This window comes from Hypanus sabinus, chromosome 3, assembly GCF_030144855.1.
Source record: "Hypanus sabinus isolate sHypSab1 chromosome 3, sHypSab1.hap1, whole genome shotgun sequence".
Taxonomy (NCBI): Eukaryota; Metazoa; Chordata; class Chondrichthyes; order Myliobatiformes; family Dasyatidae; genus Hypanus; species Hypanus sabinus.
Window position 1 is genome coordinate 151,204,186 of NC_082708.1, and position 20,896 is coordinate 151,225,081.

Genomic DNA, 20,896 nt, shown 5'->3' on the forward strand with positions numbered 1-20,896 from the left:
TGTTTAAGGTTCAATGATATTTCTTCAAAAGGTAGGTACTGTATATTCTTCAGATATTTAATTCAGTCCTGAAGAAAGGTCTCAATCTGAAAAGTCAACCGTCCATTTCCAGGAAGTAGACTTGGTTGACAGAGTCTATTTGAGATGCATGCCATGAGGAGCATTTAATAGGTAGTGGGAGCTTATCCCCACTGCCTCCCTGGCTACAACAACCTTAAGGAACCATTTCTTAGATATTACACCAGTTATATTTGCAATATATGGAATATGCAAGCACAATTACAAATAATTTGAGGTCGAAATGCTTTCAAGTATTTATTTTTTTTGCAATATTAGACATTTATTAACTTTACAGAAATAATAATTTATTTGATTCCACTATTAGCCATTGTCTGAGCCTTGCAAACACCCTTTCCTTTCACCACAAATGGGGTTCCTTTGTATGTGGCAATACATTCTTCATTTGTGCTTAGATCAGGCTGAATTTGATCCCATATTTTCTTCTTTGGATTTAGCTCCTTGTCAGGTTCACCTGTAGATGTAACACAGAATTCCTTAAATAGTGCAGATTCAAAGGAAAGGAACACATGCATACTTACTAGCTTTGCAGGAAGTTGTTTCAACATTACCAACAATACCAATACCAGTAACAATACCAAACAATACACAATACCAAATTCAACAGTGCAAAGGAAACATAAAAGTTGATTATATCTTTATTTCTCACATGTACATCAAAATTTTCCTTAAGGTAGTCATAGCTGGGGGTGAGAAGTGAGGGCTGTTCTGGGAACAACCAAGTACAGCTTCTGACTTTCACATGTGGCTTAGCTACTAAGCCCCGCAGAACCATTTATACTGACAGAAGTAGGGGTAAAGGTAGATTACTGAAACCGGTTATCAAGGCAGATGGGGTTTGTTAGCTGTGATCAGCAGCTGATCTGCGAAATTCTGATCTCAAACCTTTGCTGCCTTACAGCTACACCCACTCATGGGGAAAGCTTCAGGAGTAAACCTCAATGAAAAATCCACAGCTGGAGTCCCTCAGGCAGTCCTACGTTGAGTTCAACATTGACTGGTAACTCCTGCGATACCACTGTATCAGTCTCTGCTGTTCCTTTGGATTCATCAGCTGCTTGGAGAGAGGAAGCCTATTGCATGGGCAACAGCTTGCTCTCCATATTGTACTGCCCAGCCTTGCATATGACAGCTAGGACGCAACACCATGGTCAACCCCGAACAACGGAGGGCTTCAGACATTGGAACATTAAGTGAAAGGTGCCTGTGCTGTCTTTACGACAGTTATTTAGTTTATAATATTTTCGCTTAGTAATTCATTCGATAGTGTTTTCTAGTTAGAATTAGAAGTGTTCAAAGTATATTCATTGAATGTAAAATATATCGGCATGCGATGACGTCACATCCGGTTTCGCCGAGTCTTGTGGGAAAATACCGGTTTGGAATTAACACGAGGGTGGGGGCTCACCACAAGGCACACCTGAGCAGAAGTTGTTTTGCAGGCATGAGAAATCACAGTGAGAGCAACGCTGTAAGTTAATAGATAATCGATATATTGAACTAAGATGTTAATGCCGATCCTGTTAGAAGTAATGACGGTCGATAATGTTTATGCTTTCGTTAGTTAAAGAGTTGCGGATAGTTTGCATGGAAGTGTATTTAAAGTAGTCAATGGAGCAGGTAAACTCTGCCTGTATACTGCACCTTAGTGTAATGTAGTTATAGTCACCTTTGCAAGTATTTACAATTGAAATGTGATATTAAGGAAGGAACAAATACTGTATCAATCTTGTATTGTTTTATCAACAGTTTTCACCATATGTTAATGTGAAGAGTGAACAGTAAATGATTATTCTTACTGCGATCTGGTCTCATTGACTGGTTTATCTCGACGTTGAATTCGGCGTTATTAGTACACGCGAAGGAGAACGTTACAGTGCCATTAATACACTATTCACTGACTAAATTATTGCTTAAGAGGTTATTGAAACTCAACATGGACAGAAGTAAAAAATGACACGATAACTTCTATAGTGAAACTCAAAATGGCATGAAGGAACAAAGAAAACAAAGGGTAGGGAGACAAATTATAAAGGCACAAAAGTGACAATTTAAAATTGTCAGGTTACACATTAAAGAATATTAGTTAAGTTGATGAACATAATCAAGTCTGATAATCCACTATCTGATGATAGTGAATCCTAATGGTTCAGCATTTGAACCACTGGGGCACTCCCTTTTGGGGGCTTGTTTCTTGTGCTCCATTTAAACTTATCAGGTTCACCCAAAAACATTATACAACTATGTAACATTTTAAAAAGCTGGAACTCATTCTCTTGGGTATTAATGAATGTAATAGCCAATAATCTCAAAACTCTGCCAGATTAATTCCAAAATCTTAAACATCCTGGATTACTGGAATTTTATTGTAGTTTTGAAAATCTACTCTACTTCCAAAGGAACTGACAAAAATTAAAGTGAAAACTAACCAATTCAAGCCCAAATTATGCCTTTAGTGCATAAACCAAGTTTTGAGTCCCTTCAATACCTAATATCTGCTTTTGCAGTTATAAGTTTTGAATATAGCAGTCCAAATAGATTTGAAAGGAAGATTTATATTCAAGGTGATCACCCTCAAGACCAACTTGAAGGCAATTTAGTGAATTAGCAATCAATGAAGGGCTGGCAAAATAGATCAGCAACCTACCAGGATAGTTTTCAAAAGTTATTCGATCTCCAGGGAGGGCATCACATGGAGGATCCAAGATTTCAACTTTCTCTGGTGAGCTTGCACACATCACCATAGCTTGTGAGACTACTCCCCGCATCTTAGCTGGTTTGAGATTGCACAGCATTACTGCCAGTCGATTTTGCATCTGCAGAAACAGAAAATTTCAGTTTGTAGAAAAACCTGCAAAAATTTTAAACTTGTTTGGAACATGCATAATTCAAAATTACAATAATTTTGGAAAATCTATGTAGGGCATTCAATTGTCCAAGTTCGATTGTTCATGAAGACAACGGGGTGACCTGTTGGGCACCCTTTGAGGGAAAGGTAGTGCAGTCTGATGTGACCCGAATGAACATTAAATTTTCCTTAATGCTATTGGTATTTCTTTGCTTTGAAAATTGAAGAATAAAAACCAGTTTATTAAAGAAGAAAGACACGTAGCAAGGCAAACATAGCTCCTCCTCATTTAACGAAGGACAATTCTGAATGGTTACATTTCTGGTTGATCTGCCACCCTTGTGCCTCTCATTGTCATTCTGGGGACGTGCAGTCCTTTAATGCGCTGTTTCTTCAGCTCTTCTGCTGTTTGTTCTTTGTCTCGGATCTTGGAGACGTCCATTTCTCAGCTCCCTTGTCTCTCCCTCTCTCCTCCTCCTGTGCCTATTGTTGTCATTCTGGAGTCAAGCATACCTCTCTTCCTCTGTATCTTCTTCTTCTCATCTTTTTTGTCCTGACCCTTTGATCCTGGAGTCGTGCAGCCCTGGCCTCATCCGATTCTTGTTCTCTCTCTTTCCTTGCCGCTTCCTGATGACATTTGGCATCCCCCCCCCCTCTTCCCATGTGACATAATTAGGCTGACCATTTTTTTTTACCCTAATGCTGGATGGAAGTTATGAAGCAGTAATACCAAAGCAAGCTGATTAGTCTTGATGATGTGGTTGGCGCTCTCCTAAATGGATGTGATATAGTCACTGCTGTCTTTTCACTGCAGCAAAGGGTTTTATGGGGGGGTCTCGAAGTACGTCATTATGGGTTACGGGATGTTATGTCATGCTTAAATTTAGAGAAGATCCGATGTTCAGTTTTTTTATTTTCCAGTATTTTTATTAATTTACATATAAGAATACCGAGTACAAGAAAAAATATATATCAATGTATTATACTAAATTGTATATAAAGACTCCTTACCCTATATTCATACAGATTGATTAATTCGTAACATTGAAATACAGTAATTTTATTATATAAAAAAAATCCAACCTGCTACCAAGACCAAAGCTAATTAGTAAAGAAAAAAAAATGAACCTAGTCAAGACTTTTATACATTGTGGGGAACATTTTTGAGTTAGTTTCAAAACCTTTGATTTGTTGTAAAGTATAGATGGTGGCTAATAATATATTTTATTATATGTTAAGAGTCCCCCTCTCACTTTTTTTCTTGTTTTTCCTAACAGCTCTGACTTTGGTAGTGGGTTTAGATTTTTTTCTGTATACCAGATTTTTTATATTTCAATATTACAATTTAATTTAATTTTTATGAATACAAGGTTTTGTGATTGTTACTGTATTTTTAATACAATGTATTTAGTACTTTTTTTTGACTTGTATATCTTCTTGTACTCTGTATTCCTTTATGCAGAAGCTAATAAAAATATTGAAAGTACATAATTACAATAAGATTTAATGATCTCTTATTGATGGGTGGCAGTTAGATCTATCCCAATCCTGCACGTGCTGATGGTGATTAGCAGAATCTGACCACTCGAAATAGAGCTGCCCTGCCCTTTTGCTCCAGTTGGTGTCGCTGCTGAGGCTGGCCGTGCGCATGCATCGTGGTGTCGTGTCCCAATTTTCATCATGGCAGATCAGCTCTCGGGTAAAAGGCAGCCTGTTGATTTTTGCGAATGAACAATTTTATACAAATATATAACCCTGAACTTTGCCTGCATTCTGTAAGTTAGCAAATTTTAAGTCGATTTAGCCAAAAAAAACTGCTGCTGTAATGCACCTTGCGCTAATTGGAGGTCACAAACAGACAGAGCATGAGAGCTTTAGTAGTATATAGATAGAAAAGCTACAAAACGATCAAGGTAGAGCATAAGGTCACTAGAGAACTCATAAGCACAAGTAAAATGTATTGCTATGCATCTGCATCTAGAACTGGATGTCAGCAATTTAAGATCAGAACAGCAGCATTTAAAAATTGTCAGAATTACAAAGCTCCTGGAAAAACAGAAAGGAGCTACCTGTATAGTAAATTATGTTTGTTAGAGAAAGGTACAATATGGAATGAGAAATTGATGGAATTATTTTTCAAATCACCAGTGGCCTCACCAAATAGTGAATCAGGCTAAAGGGATTTTATGGTCAACCTTACTATTGGATCCATCTAACTTCTAGGATGAAAGGCATCCTTGATGATCAATAAGCATCCAGATTGAATATTTGGGGCAACATAAGACTATTAGCTCCATAGTATAACAGTGATGGAATGGTTTAAAGAGAAATGCATTTGTAGTTTGTCTTGCTGCTAAGGGCCAACTGTAATGAATAAATAGTCGGCCCTCCTTATCCACGGGGGATTGGTTCCGAAACCCCTTGTGGATACCAAAAAATGTGGATGCTCAAGTCCCTTATTTAACCTGGCTCAGTGCGGTGGTCTTTAGGACCCAGCGGAACTCCGGACTTTATTTCACATGTTCAGTGCAGTGGACATTAGGACCCAGCACAGCTCTGAACCCGCGGTATTTCTGTTCATGAAAATAATCATGATCACGATTGAAAATAAGGTGGAAGTAATAAAGCGATCGGAAAGAGGTGAAACGCCATCGCTCACTGGAAAAGCCTTAAGCTACAGTCGGTCAACAATCGGAACTATTTTAATGAAGAATGTGAAAGGCCCTGCCCCGATGAAAGCTACAATTATTACTAAGCAACGCAGTGGTTTAATTATTGAAATAAGTATGTTTCTTAAGTGTTTTATATGCATAGAAAGGTAAAATATGTACTATATACTAAGAAAAATGTTTGACTGACACTAAATAATACCGGATGTATTTGTTCTGACCTCAAATCTGACTTAAAGACGGACTCAGGAATGGAATTCATTCATAACCCAGGGACTGCCTGTACTTTTAAGTCATTTCTAGATTACTTATAATACCTAATACAATGTAAATAGTTGTTTTACTGTATTATTTAGGGAATAATGACAAGAAAAAATAGTCTGTACATGCTCAAACAACGAGTGCTGGAGTTTTTTTTCCCCGGGTTTTCCTGATCCACGGTTGGTTGAATCCGTGCATGCGGAATCCGCGGATAAGGAGGGCTGACTGTAAATCAAAGCTATTCCAGGGTGAATGTACAGGCTGTTATTGTTATATCGATACATATAATATAGAGCCCTGACCATGTTAACCTTGATAAGAAAACTGTCTCTAATACTATTGAAAGCACAGAAAACATAAGGCAGACATAGTTACAATCACTTCTATTGCTGAGAAGCTAAACTGAAACTGGCACTAGAGATCAAGGAATTTCAATTCTATATGGGGCTAGGTGAAAGCAGGCAAAGAGCACAAACATATGCAGTTGCCAAGTCCAAACTCCAACCACTGCATCCCAGATTCAGTATAACATTGTTATGTGATATAATTCAGCTTACTCTTACACATGACAAAACAGACTGCTCTAGGGACTGCTTGCGCAAAGGGCAGATAATCAGCAGAAATAAACTGGAATAGGTAGAAATGTACTACTGTAATGAAATAGTTTGTATGGATGGTATACAAGACAAGCCATTCGCTGTACCTTGGTACATGTGACAATAATAAACCAACTTAGAATTCTGAAGCAGAGTGCAACTGATCCTATACTTCTCTGAACTACGCCAGAGGAGTTTAAAATCCTTTGGAAAGATTGATTTGATATTTACAAAAAAACTTTCATTTGGGTTCTCTCAAGATGCTTCACAATTAATATTAATGACTACTTAACTTTTAGGGGGGATAGGGTGAAACTGGAGGGAAGGGATGGTGGTGGATTTTGACAAAATAGGCTATTTCTTTATTTCACAGTTAGGACGTATATAGTTACACTGCTGTTTAAGTAGGATTACACACCAATGTAATTTATTTCCACATCAAATCAACATAAAGTAGCATCAGATGCACTCAGTATTGAGATATGCCCTCATCATTTCTTTAACAACTTTTGATTAACGAGTTTGGCTTGAGAGGCTTCTAAGTTGTTTGTAATTTATGTCATTCTTTCTTATGGCAAATAAAATGAGCCGAAGTAATTTATTTGAGGTAAAATTTTCTAATAAACTTGAAATAAGTTCCCAGGTCTAACACTTCAAATTTTTAACATTTCAAAAAGAGCTGCCTTAAGGATTATCACCAGGTAGACTCAGATCTACTGTGATAAAGTGCTCAGAGGTCAATCATGACTAGAATTAACCCCTGCCTGAGCAAGAAACTGGACCCTCTGCAATTTGCCTACATCACAACAGGTCTACAGCAGATGCAATCGCACTGGCTCTCACTCAGCTTTGGACCACCTGGACAACAGGAATACTTACTTCAGGCTGCTACTTATTGATTACAGCTCAGCGCTCAACACCATCATACCCTCAGTACTAATCAACAAGCTTTAAATCCTGGGCCTCTTGTATGACGTTCTGCAACTGAATCTTTGATGTCATCACCAAAAGACCACAGAAGGCATGGAAGCAGATAATTACCTCCATCTCAGAGACAATCAACACAAGTGCACCTCAAGGATGTGTGCTTAGTCCACAATTCTACTGCCTCAACACTCATGTCTATGTGGCTAGGTACAGCTCAGACCCATCTATAAATTCACCAAAGACACAACTGTTGATGACATAATCATAGATGGTGAGGAGTACAGGAGCCAGATAGATCAGCTGGTTGAGTGGTGTCACAGCAGCAACCTTGTACTCAACATCAGTAAGACCAAGGAACTGATTGTAGAAAGGGAAAGTTGGGAAAACAAAAGTCTTCATTGAGGGGGGCAGCAGTGGAAAGGGTGTTTGCACTACTTATTTTTATATTGTAGTTTTACTTTTTGTATTGCACCGAACTGCTGCTGCAAAACAACAAATTTCATAACATACAACGGTAATAATAAACCTGATTCTGATTTATTTAATATAATGAAATTTTAAAGCTATAATAGAGAGACTTTGAGAGGGTAAGTATGAAACTGTCCAAATTACATTTCCACAGCCAACACATCCAGCACAAGTTGCTTGCTGCATGTTTTAGACTTCAATTTTTTTTTAAAAAAGAGCACCACATCTGGAGACAATGTAAAACATGTGAAAGCAAATGAAACACACTGGTTAAAGACTGAAAAAAAAAACTATTTCTCCATGGAGAAGGGTTGTCTGCAACTTAGCTGGAAATTTCAAGCACTATAAATATCACAGGAGTAGATTTAACAGAACCAGAAGGCCTTCCAGAAGACAGATTAAAGCACAAATTCACATAAATGATTGGCAAGTTTCTATTCCCTGTTGCAGACTGGATTTTATTTCCTGCAGAAAAGCTTTAACATTAAAAGAATGATTGGAAAACCTAGCTCAGCAGTATGACAGGACAACAAAACATACTATGAGCTTATTTCTCCTTTTCTCACAATCCTATTTCCCTATAACCTAACACTTCTAAAGATATTAGCTTCATTATTAACTTGTGTACTAAATAGTTAACAGAACATAAGATTTTTTGTGAAGTGAAACAAAATTAATGAAATCTAATTTTTCTTGTGCATCATGGTAGGAAAATATTTGCCTACATAGTCACACAATTTGGATTAACATTTAGTCAATATATCTTTTAAATGACCTCTAGAAGTGAAACTATTGGCACTGGTCATTCCAAACACACTATTTACATAATGGCATTAATCTCAACTTCCTTTTAACACACTTCATAGGAACAAAACAATTCTTCTTGAAGCCAGCAGTTTATAATAATTGAGAGGGGTGCTGTAATAGGATGTGTTCCATAAACTTCAAGGGAAGTGAAGCAACACAACCTTGAGAAAATAGGCTATGGAAGCATGTTATCAAAGTAGAGTGCAGCCATATCGTTTCTCCTTTGTTTTACTTTTTATAAGATCTGCATTCATTACCAGCGCACAACAACAAACTTTCATGTCAAATCTAATATCATTCTAATATTATAAATGTAAAGCAATTCTATCCATTTTATCCTTCAAAAAAAGAAAAACCCCCTCATCTGCATTGCTGAGCATGGAGATGTAGCCAAATAAAAGTGCACTTGAAAGGACAGAAAATATGCTTCCCATCAGGAATGCCTTCAAGCTCTCTGCTTCTTTCTGGACAAGTGACTAATCAGATGTCCTCCACCATCAGACTGAACTGGTTATCACCCTCAACAATTTCTCTTTTGTCTCCTACCACCTACTCCAAACACAAGGTGTAGCCTTGGAACCCGCATGGGCACCATCTATAGGTTCCTTTTTGTTGGCTACGTGGAACATTCCATGTTCTAAGCCTACACTGGTAAAGCTCCCCATCTCTTCCTTTGTTACAATAATGACTGCATTGGTGCTACTTCCTGCACCCATGCTGAGCTTGTCAGTTTTGTCTCCAACTTCCATCCTGCCCTCAAATGTACTTCATCTACCTGCAACACCTCTCTCCCTTTTCTTGATCTCAAGTTTCCCCTCTCTGGAGGCAGACCAGCTACCAACACATATGATAAACCTAATGACTCTCAGTAATCTTGACTATCCTCTCTTCCCTGGATGCTGCCTGACCTGCTGAGTTCCTCCAGCAGTATGTGTGAGTTCCTTTTCCTATGCTATGACTTATAAAAAGCAATCCCCTTTTCTCAATTCTTCCATCTCATCTATTCTTAGGATGAGTTATTATTCTAGAGCATCTGCGGTGTGCACCTTTTTCAAGGAATGTTGCTTTCTTTTCACCACCATTGATGCTGTCCTCACTTACATCTCCTCCATTTCCCACATACCTGACCCCAATGCATTCTTCCCCAAATAACAAGAATAGAGTTCCCATTGTCCTTACCCATCACCCCCAAGCTTCCTTATCCAGCACTTCATTCTGCAAAACTTCTGCCATCTACAATGGGAACCCACAACTAAGCATGCCTCCCTTCACTATCCATAGGGATCGCTCTCATTTGTTCTCTCACACCTCCACACTGATTTCCTTCCTGCAAGTGTGACAAGTGCTACACCTGCCCCTACACATCCTCCTTCACCATCATTCAGAGCCCCAAAAAGTCCTTCCAGGTGAGACGACACTTTACCTGAGAGTCTGTCAGGGTCATTTACCTTATCTTTTTCTACATCGGTGAGACAAATCCGATGAGGGATACACACAAAATGCTGGATGAACTCAGCAGGCCAGGCAGCATCTATGGAAAAAAGTATAGACAATGTTTCGGGCCAAGACCCTTCACCAGGACTGAAGAGAAAAAGATGAGTAGATTTAAAAGGTGGGGGAGTGAAAAAAGAAACAGAAGGTGATACGCAAGACCTTGAGGGGGAGGGATGAAATAAATAGCTGAGAAATTGATCGGTGAAAGGGATACAGGGCTGGAGAAAGGGGGAGTCTAACAGGTGAGGAAAGAAGGCCATGGAAGAAAGAAAAGGGGAGCGGAGCACCAGAGGGAAGTGATAAGCAAGCAAAGATATAAGGTGAGAGGGGGAAAAGGGGAGGGGACTGGTGAAGGAGAAGGCCATTATTTCCAACCCCCACTCCCAAAGCTATTTACTTCATCCCTCCACCTCTCAGTCTTACTGTCTCTTTCTCTCCAGTCCTGTTAAAGGGTCTCGGCCCAAAACATCTTTTTATCCCATAGATACTGCCTGGTCTATTGAGTTCGTCTGGCATATTGTGAGTTGCTTGGATTTCCATCATCTGCAGATTTTCTCAGGTTCGTGATAGATTTAGGGACTGCTTCTTCAAGCACCTTAACGCTATTTGCTGCAAAAGGTGGGTTTTCTCCATGGCCACCCATTTCAATTCAAATTCCCATTGCCACATATCAGTCCACGGATTCCTCTACTATCATGACAAAGCCACACCCAAGGCTGGCCAGTGGAGGAGCACCTGATATTTCATCAGGGTAGCCTCCAACCTGATGCCAGGAACATTGATTTCTCTAACTTCTTCCCCTGCCCCCTTCCACATTCTGATTCCCTCCCTCACCCTTCCCTTTCTTACATGGTCCATTTTGCTCACCTGGATTTCTCCTCCTTCATCACTTTTAGCTCTTTCACCCACCACCTCTCAGCTTCTTACTTAACCTGACCTGCCCCACACCCCCACCTTCCCTCTCACATTGTTTCACCTATCACCAGCCAGCTCGTGCTCCTTCCCCTCACCCAACCTTCTGCCCTCTTCCTTTCCATTCCTGCTCAAAATTCAGCAGAGAGGAAAAGCTGACAATAGCATACACAGGAGGAGGTTTTTGAGACCATCAGCAGATGGGCACATATCTGGAACTTATGTTTAAAAGAATTATGATGGCAGAACATCAAATTTTGAGGGACGTTGGGTTGTGTTTGTCATGTTTACAGAAAGTACCTTCAAAAGAAAAATCATACAGTGGGAAGCGCAAAACATAAGATTATTGTAACAACACTACAAAGTTTGGCAGTAAGGCAACTACTGGGTTGTATAAAGCAATTCTCTCATGATGGACTCTTTACAAGCAGGCTATGCTTCCTTTTAAATGTTTGGATTTTTACCAGACACAGTGATTATTTGAAGGCGGCCCTCTCTACCCACTTTGATGGTTACCAAATTCTCATGCTCAGTTTACCTCGTTATCATTAGATCTACACTGCTGCAAACTGATGTGTGCGCAGAGTACCATACCATGAGAGTAATGTATGCATCATTTCTCAGGAAAATTGCTTCAGCTCCTGCTCATCTCTCTATCTCCTCTTAAGCCACACATATATACCATCTAGGTTTACAAAATGATGGAAATCGATTAGAATAGATCTGAAATTACTTTGGAGTGTTTGTTCAATATTTTGAAAAAACAATTAGGTTAGCACATGATCATATACACATTTTTAAAAATGAGTGCTTAATATCTGCTAAAGCACAAAACTCCACTTAATCAAACATGATAATTCAGAACAAAGACCTTGGACATTTTTTTGTGTAGCAAGCGCAAATGATGCCAGTGTTATACAATAAGGACTTGAAGGAGATTAAAGAGACTTTCCATTGCGTATTAGATAAACAGTAGATGAAATAGAAGTAGCTTATGCAAATGTGCAGTGGCTGGAGAATAAAATTGAGGACTTGAGGTCAAGATTGCTGAATCAGAGGAAATGAAAGATTGGCATGTTTTATGTTTGATTGAGATGCGGCTTACTCCCAGCAAGCCAGATATGGTAATGACCTGAAGGCATCTCAATTCACAGGATGGAAGAAACTGTTGATTCAGAAAAGGCAAAAGGTGGAGGTCTACATTTCAGAATAAACTCTCGGTGGTACTCAAACATGGCAGTTTTGTCAAACTGGTGTTCTCCCAACCTTGAACACCTAACGGTCCAACGCAGTCTATTATGCGGTCCAATGCTATTTACCTAGGGAGTTCACCTTCATAAGCATGACCACAGTTTACCTCCAGCGGCAGACAGCAATTAAGTGCTTGAGATACTGCTATCAAGAAGCAGTCCAACCCGAAGCATTTCAAATCATAGTTGAGGATTTCAGCCAAGATCGTTGAATAAAACCAATTATCATCAGCAGATAACCTGTAGCACCAGAGTCCCAACACACAAGGACACTGTTATACCAAGATAAGGAATGCCTCCTGTAACATGCCTAGACTGCATTTCAGTAACCTTCTACCAGCAGACAGGAAGAGGCTAAAGAGCAAAGCTTCCAAGATTAGTACAACAAAAAGGTGGTCGCATGAGGCAGAAGAGCGGCTATGGGACTGCTTTGATTTGGTGGACTGGGCCATGTTTAAGGACTCATCTGTGGATCTGAATGAACACACCATAATTGTCATGGACTTTATTAAAACAGCTGTAGATGAAGGTGACCCACAAACCTATTCAAAGTCTTCCCAAACCAGAAGCCCTCGATGAACTACGAAATTCACAATCTGCTGAGGGCCATCTCAAAGGCATTCAAGTCTGGTGACCGGGAAAGTTACAAGAGGCATAGGTAAAATCTCCAGAAAACTATTTCGTGGGCAAGGTGGCAATTCCAAACTCAATGAAGGATGCTTGAGAGTTGTGGCAAGGTTTGAATGCAAAAACCTCTTATAAAGTTAGATCAAGCGACATGGGCAACAACATGGTTTCACTTCCAGATGAGATCAATGCAGAGAGAGAAAAGGTGGGTGGGGGGGGGGGGGAAATAATAACTAAGAGATGGGGTAAGAAGGAGAGGAGGGGCATTAACAAAAGTTACAAAAATCACTGTTCATGCTCCTCCCCTTCTTAATCCATCTTTTATTTATTTATTATTCCCCCTTTATTTTTCTGTCTCTGCCCCTCTCACAATCACTCCTTGCCTGTTCTCCATCTCCTTCTGGTGCTCCTCTCCCCCTTTCTTTCTCCCTAGGCCTCCCATCCCATGATCCTTTCCCTTCTCCAGCTCTGCATCCCTTTTGCCAATCAATTCTCCAGCTCTTAGCTTCACCCCTCCCCTCCTGTCTTCTCCTATCGTTTTGGATCTCCCCCTCCTACTTTCAAATCACTTACTATCTCTTCTTTCAGTTAGTCCTGTCGAAGGGTCTCGACCCGAAACTTCAACTGTACTTCTTCCAATAGATGCTGCCTGGCCTGCTGCGTTCCACCAGCATTTGTGTGTGTTGCTTGAATTTCCAGCATCTGCAGAATTCCTCGTGTTTGAGCTGATTATTGATTTCAAGAGGAGGAAACCAGAGGCCCAGGAGTCAGTCCTCAGAGGATTAGAGATGGAGAGGGTCAGCAATTTTAAATCCTCAGTGTTATTATTATTATTTTGGAGGACCTGTCCTGGGCCCAGGCACGCTAGGTCAATTACGAAAAAAGCACGCCTTTGCCTCCACTTCCTTAGAAGTTTGCGAAGGTCAGCATGACGTTTAAACTTTGACAAACTTCTTTAGATGTGTAGTGCAGAGTGTTTCGACTGGTTGGACAGCCTGGTATGGAAATATCAAATGCCCTTGAATAGAAAATCTGACAAAAACAATAGTGGATACAGCTCAGTCCATTATGGGTAAAGCCCTTCCCACCATTGAGCACATCTACACGGAGTGCTGTCGCAGAAAAGCAGCATCCATCAAGGGACTCTCACCATCCAGACCATGCTCTCCTTGCTGCTACCATCAGTAAGATACAAGAGCTTCTGGACTCACATTACCAGGTTCAGGAACAGTTATTAGCCCCTCAACTATCAGGCTCTTGAACCAGAGAGGATAATTTCATTCAACTTCACTTGCCCCACAACTGAATTGTTCCCATAACCCAAGAATTCACTTAAAAGGACTTTTTACCTCATGTTCTGGATATTTATTATTATATACATTTGCACAGTTTGTTATCTTTTGCATGCTAGTTGAACGCCCAGGTTGATGCAGTCTTTCATTGATTTTATTATTCTACTATGAATTTATTGAGTATACCCACAAGAAAATGAATCTCAGGGTTGTAAACACGAGGAAATCTGCAGATGTTGGAAATTCAAGCCACACACACAAAATGCTGGTAGAGCGCAGCAGGCCAGGCAGCATCTATAGGAAGAAGCACAGTCGACGTTTTGGGCCGAGACACTTTGTCAGGACTAACTGAAGAGAGTAAGAGATTTAAAAGTAGGAGTGGGAGGGGGAAATACAAAATGACAGGAGAAGACAGGAGGGGAGGGGTGAAGCTAAGAGCTGGAAAGTTGATTGGCAAAAGGGATGCAGAGCTGGAGAAGGGAAAGGATCATGGGATGGGAGGCCTAGGGAGAAAGAAAGTGGGAGAGGAGCACCAGAAGGAGATGGAGAACAGGCAAGGAGTGATTGTGAGAGGGGCAGAGACAGAAAAAAAAGGAGGGCGAATAAATAAATAAGGGATGGGATAAGAAGGGGAGGAAGGACATTAATGGAACTTAGAGAAATCAATGTTCATGCCATCAGGTTGGAGGCTACCCATACTGAATATAAGGTGTTGTCCTCCAACCTGAGTGTGGCTTCATCTTGACAGTAGAGGAGGCCATGGATAGACATATCAGAACGGGAATGGGATGTGGAATTAAAATACGTGGAGACTGGGAGACCCTGCTTTCTCTGGCAGAGCGTAGGTGTTCAGTGAAACAATCGCTCAGTCTGCATCGGGTCTCACCAATATATAAAAGGCCACACTGGGAGCACCACAGTATACCACACCAGCCAACTCGCAGGTGTCGCCTCACCTGGAAGGACTGTCTGCGGCCCTGAATGGTGGTGAGGGAGGAAGTGTACGGGCAGGTGTAGCACTTATTCTGCTTACAAGGATAAGTGCCAGGAGGGAGATCGGTGGGAAGGGATGAGGGGGACAAATGGACAAGGGAGTTTTGTAGGGAGCGATCCCTGCGGAAAGCAAAAGGGAGGGGGGGGGGAAAGGAAAGATGTGCTTGGTAGTGGGATCCCCGTTGGAGGTGGTGGAAATTACAGAGAATTATATGTTGGACCTGGAGGCTGGTGGGGTTGTAGGTGAGGACAAGGGGAATCCTATCCTGAGTGGGGTGGCGGGTGGATGGGGTGAGGGCAGGTGTGCATGATATGGGAGAGATGCGTTTGAGAGCAGAGTCAATGGCGGAGGAAGGGAAGTCCCTTTGTTTAAAAAAGGAAGACATCTCCTTCATCCTGGAATGAAAAGCCTCACCCTGAGAGCGGATGGGGCAGAGACAGAGGAATTGTGAGAAGGGGATGGCAATTTTGCAAGAGACAGGGTGGGAAGAGGAATAGTCCAGGTAGCTGTGAGAGTCAGTAGGCTTATAGTAGGTATCAGTAGACAAGCCATCTCCTGAGATGGAGACAGAAAGATCAAGAAAGGAGAGGGTGTTGGAAATGGACCAGGTAAATTTGAGGGCAGGATGAAAGTTGGAGGCAAAGTTAATGAAGTCAACGAGGTCAGCATGCGTGCAGGAGGCAGTGCCAATGCAGTCATCGATGTAGCGAAGGAAAAGAGGGGGACGGATACCTGTATAAGCTTGGAACATGGATTGTTCCACAAAGTCAACAAAAAGGCAGGTTATAGATTGTGACATATATGTACTTCAATAATAAACTTACCTAAACTTAAGACAATGTGACATTTGCGGGTGTGAATTTGGATGATGTTTTCGTAGGGAAAAGTACTATGGACATGTGGTCGATGTTTAATGATCTTTTGCAGAATGATAGGGATAAATTTGTCCTGGTGAAGAAGATAAAGAATGGTAGGATGAAGGAACCATGGTGACAAGTGAAGTGGAAAATCTAGTCAGGTAGAAGAAGGCAGCATACATGAGGTTTAGGAAGCAAGGAAGCAAAGAAGCAAGGGTCTACTGAGGAACATAAGGTAGCAAGAAAGGAGCTTAAGAAGGGGCTGAGAAGAGCAAGAAGGGGGCATGAGAAGGCCTTGGCGAGTACGGTAAAGGAAACCCCAAGGCATTCTTCAATTATGTGAAGAACAAAAGAATGACAGGAGCAAAGGTAGGACGGACTAGAGATAAAAGTGGGAAGATGTGCCTGGAGGCTGTGGAAGTGAGCGAGGTGCTCAATGAATACTTCTTTTTGGTATTCACCAATGAGAGGGAACTTGATGACGGTGAGGACAATATGAGTGAGGTTGATGTTCTGGAGCATGTTGATATTAAGGGAGAGGAGGTGTTGGAGTTGTTAAAATACATTAGGACGGATAAGTCCCCGGGGCCTGACGGAATATTCCCCAGGCTGCTCCACGAGGTGAGGGAAGAGATTGCTGAGCCTCTGGCTAGGATCTTTATGTCGTTGTTGTCCACGGGAATGGTACCGGAGGATTGGAGGGAGGTGAATGTTGTCCCCTTGTTCAAAAAAGGTAGTAGGGATAGTCTGGGTAATTATAGACCAGTGAGCCTTACGTCTGTGGTGGGAAAGCTGTTGGAAAAGATTCTTAGAGATAGGATCTATGGGCATTTAGAGAATCATGGTCTGATCAGGGACAGTCAGCATGGCTTTGTGAAGGGCAGATCGTGCCTAACAAGCCTGATAGTGTTCTTTGAGGTGGTGACCAGGCATATAGATGAGGGTAGTGCAGTGGATGTGATCTACATGGATTTTAGTAGGTGTTTGACAAGGTTCCACACTGTAGGCTTATTCAGAAAGTTAATAGGTGTGGGATCCAGGGAAGTTTGGCCAGGTGGATTCAGAATTGGCTTGCCTGCAGAAGGCAGAGAGTTGTGGTGGAGGGAGTACATTCAGATTGGTGGGTTGTGACCAGTGGGGTCCCACAAGGATCTGTTTTGGGACCTCTACTTTTCGTGAGTTTTTTGTTAACGACCTGGATGTGGGGGTGGGTGGGTGGGTTGGTAAGTTTGCACACGACACAAAAATTGGTGGTGTTGTAGATAGTGTAGAGGATTGTCAAAGATTGCAGAGAGACATTGATAGGATGCAGAAGTGGGCTGAGAAGTGGCAGACGGAGAAGTGTGAGGTGGTACACTTTGGAAGGACCAACTCCAAGGCAGAGTACAAAGTAAATTGCAGGATACTTGGTAGTGTGGAGGAGCAGAGGGATCTAGGGGTACATGTCCACAGATCCCTGAAAGTTGCCTCACAGGTAGATAGGGTAGCTAAGAAAGCTTATGGGGTGTTAACTTTCATAAGTCGAGGGATAGAGTTTAAGAGACATGATGTAATGATGCAGCTCTATAAAACTCTAGTTAGGTCACACTTGCAGTACTGTGTCCAGTTCTGGTCGCCTCACTATAGGAAGGATGGGGAAGCAATGGAAAGGGTACAGAGGAGATCTACCAGGATGCTGCCTGGTTTAGAGAGTATGGATTATGATCAGAGATTAAGGGAGCTAGGGCTTTACTCTTTGGAGAGAAGGAGGATGAGAGGAGACATGTTCGAGGTGTACAAGATATTAAGAGGAATAGACAGAGTGGACAGCCAGCACCTCTTCCCCAGGGCACCACTGCTCAGTACAATAGGACATGGCTTTCAGGTAAGGGGAGGGAAGTTCAAGGGGAATATTAGAGGATATTTCACTCAGAGAGTGGTTGGTGCGTGGAATGCAGTGCCTGAGTCAGTGGTGGAGGCAGACACACTAGTGAAGTTTAAGAGACTACTAGACAGGTATATGGAGGAATTTAAGGTGGGGGGTTATATGTGAGGCAGGGTTTGAGGTTCAGCACAACATTGTGGGCTGAAGGGCCTGTAATGTGCTGTACTATTCTTTGTTCTAATGCACTTCTGTTTCTGTCAATTAATTCTCATCTGCTGTACTTATGGTAGAAATACATAACTTACAATGAATAGAAAACCATTTTAGATGGGGATAACCACTTAAATACTAATACAATTGGCCCTCCTTATCCACGGGGGATTGGTTCAGGGACACCCCGCGGATACCAAAACACGCGGAAGCTCAAGTCCCTGATATAAAATGGTGTAGTATTTGCACATAACCTACACACATCCTCCCGTATACTTTAAATCTTCTCTAGACTACTTATAATACCTAATACAATGCAAATGCTATGTAAATAGTTGTTACACCGTATTGTTTAGGGAACAAGGATGCTTTGGAGCAGGCCCAATAATACTAAAGTCAGGTTCTGTGGAGGTTGAGGGCTGAGGACCACTTTGGCAAACGACATGCCATTTTTCAAAAGATCTAAGATTTCTACTTTCACGGCGAGAGATAACACATTATGCTCCCTCTTAGCCTTTGAGGAATTGCTTTGAGCACTTAATTGCTTTTTAGGAGCCATTTTTTCACAGAAACAAAGTAGCGACCAAACGAGATGCGAGGCCAACAACGCTCAAACAACGAGTGCTGGAGAGAGAACTTCCGGGTTTTCCCGATCTGTGGTTGGTTGAATTCACGCATGCGGAACCCACAGATTAGGAGGGCTGACTGTATAGTTTATGACTATAACTGTTGATGTGAATTACAACTATTATTCACATATGCACAGTAAACTAGTCCTTCTTTCACATGGAAAAAAATAAAACATGTAGTTTTTTAAAAATCACTCACAAATAAGAGGGGCAGGGCTAAGTTAGGATGGCTCTAAATGGTGACTCCATTGCTTGCATCTTCGGAAACAGCTCTATTTCTAACTTTGATATCTTTTTTTATCACCCCTTTCAAGATTGTTTTGAAGACCCTGACCTGGAGTTACAGGCTGACTTCGGCTGTTTGCGGGAATGGGGCCCACTCTCAGGACCTTACAACCGCCCGTTTCTTGATATCTCGAGGACGGGGCCTGGAAGGTGAGTGCACCTTCAAGGTTCCGGATTTTCGTGGCTCTGGAGACGGGATGAATCAAGGCTGGTGCTGCTGCCTGATGCATTGCAGGAGAACACCAAAGATCGGAAGCAGCGGGTTTGCTGCTGGCTACGTGCCCAGAGACCCGAGTTCTTTGGGCACAAGGCATGGAAAAAGCGACACAAGAGACAACATTTTTAACACCATAAATCAGTGATTTGCTTGTTAGGTCTCCTCTCTTGGTGTGAAATGGGGTCACCTCTTTTTCCCTTATTAGAGAGGAAGAGAGCCTGTGCTATGTCGAATACTGGGAGACCAAGTAGTCTTTTGGGAACTGCAAGTCCGTGTCTTATTGATGCCTTGCTGCACGCTTGAGTGCTCGGTGGGGGGAGGGGGGCGCTGATGGTTTATTGCTGGTGGGGAAAGGCAATCATTGCCTTGCTGCTGCTTGTGCGTGGGGGGGTGGGGGGGGAGGCTTTAGGGTTCCATACATTTTACTGTCATTTATTTTTGTGGATTTTGCGAAAAAAAAAGTATTCCAGGATGTATCTTGTATACATTTCTGTGACATTAAATGTACCTACTGAAACCTAGTAGAAACATAGAAAACATACAGCACAATACAGGCCCTTCAGCCCTCAAAGTTGTGCCGAACATGTCCCTACCTTAGAAATTACTAGTTACCCATAGCCCTCTATTTTTCTAAGCTCCATGTACCTATCAAAAAGTTTCTTAGAAGATCCTATCATATCCACCTCCAGCACTGTTGCCGACAACCCATTCCACGCACTCACCACTCTCTGAGTAAAAAATTTACCCCTCACATCTCCTCTGTACCTACTCCCAAGCACCTTAAACCTGTGCCCTCTTGTGGCAGCCATTTCAGCCCTGGGGAAAAAGCCTCTGACTATCCACACAATCAATGCCTGTCATCTCCTTATACAACTCCATCAGGTCACCTCTCATCCTCCATCGCTCCAAGGAGAAAAGGCCGGGTTCACTCAACCTGTTTCCACAATCCAGGCAACGCCCTTGTAAATCTCCTCTGCACCCTTTCTATGGCTTCCACATCCTTCCTGTAGTGAGGCGACCAGAACTGAGTACAGTACTTCAAGTGGGGTCTGACCAGTGCCTGTATAGCCGCAACATTACCTCTTGGCTCCTAAATTCAATTCCACGATTGATGAAGGCCAATACACCGTATGCCTTCTTAACCACAGAGACAACCTGCACAGCTGCTTTGAGCGTCCTACGGACTCGGACCCCAAGATCCCTCTGATCCTCCACACTGCCAAGAGTCTTACCATCAATACTATATTTTGCCATCATATCATATTTGACCTACCAAAATGAACCACTTCACATTTATTTGGGTTGAACATCTGCCATTTCTCAGCCCAGTTTTGCATCCTATCAATGTCCCACTGTAACCTCTGACAGCCCTCTACACTATCCACAACGCACCCAACCCTTGTGTCATCAGCAAACTTATTAACCCATCCATCCACTTCCTCATCCAGGTCATCTATATATAAAAAAAAAATCACAAAGAGTAAGGGTCCCAGAACAGATCCCTGAGGCACTCTATTGTTTACCAACCTCCATGCAGAATATGACCCATCTACAACCACTCTTTGCCTTCTGTGGGCAAGCCAGTTCTGGATCCACAAAGCAATGTCCGCT

The 20,896-nt window shown here is 41.8% G+C and overlaps 1 protein-coding gene across 2 annotated transcripts in view; it reads right to left on the reverse strand.

Annotated features, from left to right (window-relative positions):
- Nucleotides 1-289: 289 nt before the first annotated feature.
- aimp1a (aminoacyl tRNA synthetase complex interacting multifunctional protein 1a) overlaps nt 290-20,896 on the reverse strand; it is a 56,336-nt gene continuing 35,729 nt past the window's right edge. For both annotated transcript variants that reach the window (XM_059965397.1, XM_059965395.1), the window contains exons 6-7: nt 2,726-2,894; nt 290-532 (exon numbers count right to left, since the gene is read on the reverse strand). In XM_059965397.1, coding sequence (XP_059821380.1) covers nt 366-532; nt 2,726-2,894 — 336 coding nt within the window. In that variant the 3' untranslated portion in view covers nt 290-365. The remainder of the gene's footprint in view (nt 533-2,725; nt 2,895-20,896) is intronic.